Below are 8,959 nucleotides of genomic sequence, written 5' to 3'. Positions count from 1 at the left end.
ATCACACTGTAAAATGTGCAAACAAAAAGATGGTGAATCTGAAAATTGACAATGACTTGGTGAGCTTTGTTAGAGATTAAACAAATGTTTATTCTAGATCATAAATCATGCCTCTCACCTGGATAGAAGAAGGCTGAGGACATACTCTGACATGCTGGTACACTTTAAAGGCCAAATAAGACCAAGAACAACACGAAAAGACGCTTGGTTCCACCCCCGTCTCTTTGTGAGGATTATGAGTCATTCGTAATTTAAATGAGAATATATCAACATCCCTAGCAGTAGGCATCCAGAGCAGACTTTGCACAGTATGTTTGTTTTCTCTCATAAAGTCTGCAGGGAGTAGTAATCATGCAGTGACGTTAAAAAAAAAAGGGAACGCTGTGGTGCGTTTGTGAAATGAATGCACCACGTATGCTTAAAATGATCAAATACATGAATGTTAAATGTTATTATAATTGGCCCTAGTCTGTGAATGTGAGTGTGAATGTTGTCTGTCTATCAGTGTTGGCCCTGTGATGAGATGGCGACTTGTCCAGGGTGTACCTCGCCTTCCGCCCAAATGCAGCTGAGATAGGCTCCAGCACCCCGCGCGACCCCGGAAGCAGTAAAAAATGGATGGATTATATATGTGCCCATTACTACATTACATATATACTTACATTATGTGTTTAAAACCTCAATGGAGATGTTTGAGTGTTTTTATGGACTTTATAGGCAGAATAGAGTGGTTCCTATAGGCTCCATATTTTTTAATATTCAGATTGCATAAAAAAATATACATCCGTCGTCATGTCTTTCATAATGATTGTGAACGATAGGCAAAATTCCAAAAAAAATGCAGTTCCTCTTTAAAGGCGCCTCGAAATCTTGGCCTGAAACAAACACGTTACGCCCCCACCTCAGGACTTCTGGGTGTGACACCAGGGGTGTCAATTTCTTTTTAGCCCAGGGGCCACACGGAGGAAAATCTATTCCCACGTGGGCTGGATGGGTAAAATCATGGCATAATAACTTCAAAATTCAACTACGACAACTTCAGATTGTTTCCTCTGTTTTACTTCGGCCCAAAATAGAACAAGCACATTCTGAAAATGTACATATCACAAACAATCCCCTTGACAAAACACTTCAAGTTAGTAGAAAATTCTGAGGAAAATGTTGGTGAAGTTTCAAAAACACCATGAAGAACACAATGAACTTAATCTCAGTGTGTCTACAAAGCAGTTTGTAGACAAAACAAAAGCATGTTTTATTGTACGTTTAAGAGCTGGAGTATATTTAGAATTATATTTGGACTTATTATTTATGGTTTATTTCATCAGGAAAACTAATGTCAGAACAACTCAATTGCAGGCATCGGGGCACAGCCGCACACGTCCTAGGTACCAAACATGGCGCCTCTCGTTTAGTTGTCCATTCTCTCTCTATACACGACTGGCTCGATTTCTCCATCAGTTTGGGGGAATGTTGACCATCCCTGATGTAGAGGAAGGGGAAGGGAGTAACTCCAATGCTTTCTAAATATTCACACCCTCTGGAAATAAGTATACATATTAAGCATACTCATTGAAGTGTACTGACAGAAGTATTTTATTTGAGACACACCCAATGGGTCTGGACTTCCTCACCTCACACACATTGGACATTGAAACTCAGAAGATTATTTTGCATCTTGAAATGTTGCACAATTCTCCCCATTTTAGCGTCTCCTTCCAGCTACTGTATCTCAATATTCAACAGGATTACGAGAGAGAGTCAATGGCAGATTGGAAATGGAACCCAATTGGAAGCGTTCCATGCATTATTCATCTCTTATTTTTATAGAGGGCTTTATGCAAATGAAAAACAATAATTCATTCACTAATGCTTCTGACATCCAATCCCAGGGCTCACCCCACTCCAACAATAGCGCAATTCTTTATTCATGTTGTCACCTTCTGCCAACATTATTATTTACTGTACCTAATTGTTAAGAAAGATGCCTGCAGAAATATCAGTGGATTTTTGAAGAAATTGTTTTTCCATCCGTCCATCCATTTTCTACCTCTTGTCCCTCCCGGGGTCGCAAAGGTGCTGGAGCCTATCCCAGCTGCACTCTGGTTTTTGCTTATTTATTTTATCATGTACCCACTATGTGTTTTATTAATGTGCAATGGGGGAATCCTCACCTTGTTTTGTGCTTTTCCGAGCGGGGTCAAGCTAAACATTGTCACAGCATGGCAGCAGATGATTTTAACTTCATAGTAAAGTAGCCAAATCATGTAAAGGCATTAAATAAAATATAATACAGAAAAATAAGAGATTTGACACAGTACTACTTTCTACTTTTCTACTTTTTATGTTATTTTACTACAAATAATGTATATGTTATTATACAATGTCTATGTGACTTATATTTCTGTACTTATTATTTATTCTTCATTGTTTACATTATTTGATGTTTTATCATATGGTGCACAATGTTTTTGACCTGCTTTTGTCAACCCTTCTTTATCTATCTGCGGTTTTACTATACGCAGCCTTCAGCGACTATTTTGTGGATATTGTTACATTGTCCTATATTGTTATGTGTAGTATTGAGAATCAGACTCAGAACCAACCAGCTTTATTGGCCAAGTATGTTTAACACTCAAGGAATTTGACTTATTAGACTGTGCTCTCTTTGTTCAACGTAAACAATAAATATTAACCATTAACTAAAAATGTAAACAAGCACTTAAGTAACTAACACATGCAAGGCTAATAAATATAAAGTACTATCTATCTAAATAAAAGTGTCGTGGTGAATAGAGCAAAAAGCAGAAAGTTGATGACGTGGACATGAGTTAGTACATTTGCAGTCACAGATTAGTTTTAGAGTTTCTTCATAGCGTTCATCAGCTTGATAGCCTGGAGGAAGAAACAGTTCTTATGACACATTTTTTTACGTATAGTGATTAATGCAATGGTTTTATTTGTGTAGGACACGTTTAACAAGTTACACTAAAGAACATAGCGTGTTTACTGAAAAGGAGTAGGAAGAAGAAAATATTGGTCAATTCTGCCCCTTCTCCAAATCTTAGCAATCACTGAAAAATAATAATTTCTGGTATAGCGGTATAGCTCGGATGGTAGAGTGGCCGTGCCAGAAACTTGAGGGTTCCCGGTTCGATCCCAGCTTCTGCCATCCTAGTCACTGCCGTTGGACAAAACACTTTACCCACCTGCTCCCAGTGCCACCCAAACTGGTTTAAATGTAACTTAGATATTAGGTTTCACTATGTAAAAGCGCTTTGAGTCACTAGAGAAAAGCGCTATATAAATATAATTCACTTCACTTCACACTTCACTAACCATGCTGACACTTACAATAATTCATATGTTGGGAAAATGTGTTCACTTTCTGTGTAGGTCTCCATTTTGTAATAGGGATAGAAAAGAATAGACATAAACCAATAAACCAATAAAATACATAAATATAGCAAAAGTTGAAAAGTAGGATAAACAACATAGGAAAGGAGCAGACTGACAGCTACAAAAAGCTAAAGCTTTTTTTTAAATCACTTTTAGATAATATAAAGTTCATTACAGTATAAATACAATGTTATGTTGTTTATTATTATTATTATTATCATTATTATTATTATTATTATTATTATTATCATTGTTATCACTATTATTATTATCATCATTATAACTTATTCATTGAGAAAAATGGAAATGCATTTTGTACTGTTGAGCTATTCACAAATACATTTGTGGATAATTTATCATCTTAATTATGTGTGTTATTTTGAGTGTAATCATTAACAACAAATTAAAGGCACAAAACAGTATCGGTATCAGTATCAGCAGTATGGCTTTGTGGTTTGTACAGTACAACGGTACAATACTTTCTTTGTATCGCATGTATACCAAAATGTTGCCGTATCGCCCAACCCTACTCATGTCACTAGTTTGACGTTACATCAAAGGAATTGGGGCGAAGGCTAGTTTTATTTTGAAGGCGCCAACCGGAACCGTATGCTTTTATTCCTCATGACTGCCACCTTGAGAAGCGAGGCGGCCAGGCTGAGTTGAACAACGGCGAGGACGACGAGGGAGGACGGGCGGAGGCACCCAGGCTTACAGGGATGTACAGTAAACACAGGCAGAAAAATGGCCACATAACTTCGGCGACATGTGGACGTTTGCTCTTCTTCCTTTCTTTTATTTCGCTCATCGGCGACCTGGCAAGAGCCGGTGAAGAAAGCAGCCGAAAAGGTAAAGAAAAAGCTGGAAAACTTGCATTTCTGTCAACCAGTTGCTTCTCTGGGCTGATGTTAATTGCGATAAAAAGCGTGTTGTTGGTAGATTTAGGTTGAAGTTCGTGTTGCGGGTGTTTTCTCTCAACTTTCCCTAAGTGGTACTTGGTCCAAGCCAAAGACCATTGATGAATACATGTGTTCATTTAATGTGTCGCCTGTCACGGTTAAAAACAACAGCAACACACCGAGTTATCAATAGTGGTGTGTCAGTTAGCTCAGTAACAAGTATCACAAACATCGTGAATCATTCTTTATACTTATGCTTTTATCGCTGCTGCTACTGCAGACTCAGAGATGGAGGCTCTCGATAAGGCGGAATCCAAGTTAAACAGAAAGAAGATCATGTTTTATCAAGACTGGAACAGTTGCTGTGTCCAGGCTTGCAAGTTGGCAGTCAATGACAACATTTCTCTGTTGGGTTCCATTGGTCACTAACTTGCTGGTTGTTCAATGGTGGAAAATGAATATGACCCAGAGCTTGCTCATTTATTGTATTGAGAGTGTGTTCCATGAAGGTGTACTTTCTTTGCTGTGCCTTTGTCCATAAAAGGAATTGTTGAAGACGTGAAACTCACTTTTTCTACGGTGGGCATAAGGAGCAAACGCTCCAAACACAGAAACGATCCAAAACTGAAAACCATAAAACAAATGCAACAGAAAACATTTATCTTATTTTCCCTTATGAAAAACTTCCCTTGCGTTGACTAGCTATGTTAAAAACAAGGGCTTTGAATCTTTGGGTGTCCCACGATTCGATTCAATATCGATTCTTGGGTCACGATTCGATTCAAAATCTTTTTCTTTTTTTTCAATTCAACACGATTCTCGATTCAAAAACGATTTTTTTTCCCGATTCAAAACGATTCTCTATTCATTCAATACATAGGATTTCAGCAGGATCTACCCCAGTCTGCTGACATGCAAGCAGAGTAGTAGATTTTTTAAAAAAGCTTTTATAATTGTAAAGGACAATGTTTTATCCACTGATTGCAATAATGTCAATTTGTTTTAACTATTAAATTAACCAAAAATATGACTTATTTTATCTTTGTGAAAATATTGGACACTGTGTGTTGTCAAGCTTATGAGATGCAATGCAAGTGTAAGCCACTGTGACACTATTTTTCTTTTATTTTTATTTTTATAAATGTCTAATGATAATGTCAATGAGGGATTTTTATGAATTTTTTTTTAAGGCACATTCTTGCAGTATAGTCTCATTTTCCAATATTTTGTTGGGGTGATCGATAAAGATGTTCACTAAGCAGGACTTCCATTTCCGAGTTAAGAGTGACAACAACTCTGCGGCTAATTGAGGCTATCTTCACCGCGACAATCAAGTTGACCAATTTTTGACACAAATAACTTTTTGACGCACTTCAACTTCAACTCCTGCCTCATCAATAACACCTCTCCACATTGACGAGTAGGGTTGGGTAAAATAAGCAATTTGATCGATTTTGGATCAAAATCTTTTAGAATTTTGCAATATTGATTGATCGATAGTTGCAACAGCAGTCCCACTGATTATGCTAACATTAGCACGCCTTCCCAGGCAAAACAAAATAAAGTGTTGGACTTACTAGTGTAATTATGTCACCCGATTTTCTGCGGGCCATTAAGATATACAGTAATAGAAGCTTTCACAACTTTTGTTGGCAAGTATTCACGGCTTCATGCGGTTTGTACTCTATAAGTGAACCACACTACGTTATGATCATGCAATGCAAACATCTGACTGAAACTATTATTTGTATTGATTATGTTTGTAACTGAGAGTCTTGTAAGGTCACTGCTGGAGAGAGGACAGCAGCTGTACTCCGGAGGTACGTTTATTTACTCCCTGCACTCAAACAAGTGCACACCTCCGGCCTTCACAATAAAATCGCTGTGCGTAACATCCTGTCTGACTGCGCTAACAAAGTAAGAGTTCCAGAAAAATAGCTTACATATTTACAGTATTTTGTACCTGAAGAAACAATACCTCAATGTAATTTGTTATTATGAAATGTTGCATACTAGTAAACCTTTTCTTGCAATTCCTTTCTAATTTCAGAATTGCACTTTTGACATTTTTTTTAATATTTAAATCAGAGATTGACCGATTATTGGCCGGGACACATATCAATACCGATATTTGGCATTTTAATGTATATCGGTATCGGTATTTATCTGCGTTAGTTTTTTTTCTACAACAGAACTACAGCAGCAGGTACAATATATAAACATATGACACCAGTATTTAGTATATAAAAATATATATAATTAGTCAAGCAGATAGTTAAAAACACTGCTCAAGCACCAGCACAATTTCCCTGCATGTGAAGAGTTCCCTTTTTATTTACTGCAGCCCCCCCAAACCACACACACACTTTCTTTTCCTCCTGCAATGTTGGTTGCTTGTACAAACCCCGTTTCCATATGAGATGGGAAATTGTGTTAGATGTAAATATAAACGGAATACAATGATTTGCAAATCATTTTCAACCAATATACAGTTGAATATGCTACAAAGACAAGATATTTGATGTTCAAACTGATAAAAAAAATTTTTTTTGCAAATAATCATTAACTTTAGAATTTGATGCCAGCAACACGTGACAAAGAAGTTGGGAAAGGTGGCAATAAATACTGATAAAGTTGATGAATGCTCATCAAACATTTATTTGGAACATCCCACAGGTGAACAGGCAAATTGGGAACAGGTGGGTGCCATGATTGGGTATAAAAGTAGATTCCATGAAATGCTCAGTCATTCACAAACAAGGATGGGGCGAGGGTCACCACTTTGTCAACAAATGCGTGAGCAAATTGTTGAACAGTTTAAGAAAAAACTTTCTCAATCAGCTAATGCAAGGAATTTAGGGATTTCACCATCTACGGTCCGTAATATCATCAAAGGGTTCAGTGAATCTGGAGAAATCACTGCACGTAAGCAGCTAAGCCGTGACCTTCGATCCTCAGGCTGTACTGCATCAACAAGCGACATCGGTGTGTAAAGGATATCACCACATGGGCTCAGGAGCACTTCAGAAACCCACTGTCAGTAACTACAGTTGGTCGCTACATCTGTAAGTGCAAGTTAAAACTCTCCTATGCAAGGCGAAAACCATTTATCAACAACACCCAGAAACGCCGTCGGCTTCGCTGGGCCTGAGCTCATCTAAGATGAACTGGTACAAAGTGGAAAAGTGTTCTGTGGTCGGACGAGTCCACATTTCAAATTGTTTTTGGAAACTGTGGACGTCGTGTCCTCCGGACCAAAGAGGAAAAGAACCATCCGGATTGTTATAGGCGCAAAGTTGAAAAGCCAGCATCTGTGATGGTATGGGGGTGTATTAGTGCCCAAAACATGGGTAACTTACACATCTGTGAAGGTGCCATTAATGCTGAAAGGTACATACAGGTTTTGGAGCAACATATGTTGCCATCCAAGCAACGTTACCATGGACGCCCCTGCTTATTTCAGCAAGACAATGCCAAGCCACGTGGTACATCAACGTGGCTTCATAGTAAATGAGTGCGGGTACTAGACTGGCCTGCCTGTAGTCCAGACCTGTCTCCCATTGAAGATGTGTGGCGCATTATGAAGCCTAAAATACCACAACGGAGACCCCTGGACTGTTGAATAACTTAAGCTGTATATCAAGCAAGAATGGGAAAGAATTCCACCTGAGAAGCTTAAAAAATGTGTCTCCTCAGTTCCCAAACATTAACTGAGTGTTGTTAAAATGAAAGGCAATGTAACACAGTGGTGAACATGCCCTTTGCAGCCATGAAATTCTAAGTTAATTATTATTTATATCCAAAAAAAAAAGTTTATGAGTTTGAACATCAAATATCTTGTCTTTGTAGTGCATTCAATTGAATATGGGTTGAAAAGGATTTGCAAATCATTGTATTCCGTTTATATTTACATCTAACACAATTTCCCAACTCATATGGAAACAGGGTTTGTACATTGTATATCACCTCTGCTTAGCGTTCAAATTTTTTATTTTTTCCAGGAAATCCAGTTTCTGTCCTTCTTTCCTGGCATCCCACCGATTCCGTTTTGTTCGCTTCGCTACTGCAACGATCAAGCCTCTGTCCGCAGCTCTTGGAATGTGGGCTTATTAAAGGAGCGTGGCAGGTTTCATGTTCCGTGATTCAATCAAATAATGCGGCAGAAAAGGATGGACATTAAGATGACAGAAAATATATCTTTGCCAAAAATACCAACTTTGTATAAATATATTGACACATATGAGAATTATATGTAAGAAAAAGAGGCAGCATTCTTATACTTCTGTAACATCAAGAAGAAATTATGTCAGCCAGTTTATAAAATGTCTAAACTATAAACTACGTGGAGGAGCCTAGAATTGTTTTTATTTCAATGTTCGCATTATTTCAGGGTTCCTCACAAATAAATCTTACTGTGTATTAAATCCATAAATTGCTAAAACATTGTATGAAATTAAGTAGATAGTGAGTTATTGTGATGTAAAAAACGCCCCTCCCTTTTTTTAAACCAATTTTCCCAAGAGATTTCCCATATTTTGAAATACAATTGTTGATTCTCCTTTGACCCGCAGCTTTAGATACACTTAATAAAGGTGTTTATGAAATCCCCTGATGTTGTTTGACGCTAAATTAACCACAGCATCAGTGCCACATTGAACATTACG

At 37.7% G+C, this 8,959-nt stretch overlaps 1 protein-coding gene across 1 annotated transcript in view; it reads left to right on the top strand.

Annotated features, from left to right (window-relative positions):
* Positions 1-4,032: 4,032 nt before the first annotated feature.
* Positions 4,033-8,959, top strand: part of LOC133661671 (disintegrin and metalloproteinase domain-containing protein 33-like) — a 141,256-nt gene continuing 136,329 nt past the window's right edge. Inside the window, exon 1 of the mRNA XM_062065057.1 lies at positions 4,033-4,245. Within this exon, the coding sequence (XP_061921041.1) occupies positions 4,116-4,245 (130 nt within the window). The 5' untranslated portion in view covers positions 4,033-4,115. The remainder of the gene's footprint in view (positions 4,246-8,959) is intronic.

The sequence above is a fragment of the Entelurus aequoreus genome, linkage group LG12 (assembly GCF_033978785.1).
Source record: "Entelurus aequoreus isolate RoL-2023_Sb linkage group LG12, RoL_Eaeq_v1.1, whole genome shotgun sequence".
NCBI lineage: Eukaryota > Metazoa > Chordata > Actinopteri > Syngnathiformes > Syngnathidae > Entelurus > Entelurus aequoreus.
Note: the sequence above shows the minus strand (reverse complement) of the source record. Positions and strands in the feature narration are given on the sequence as shown.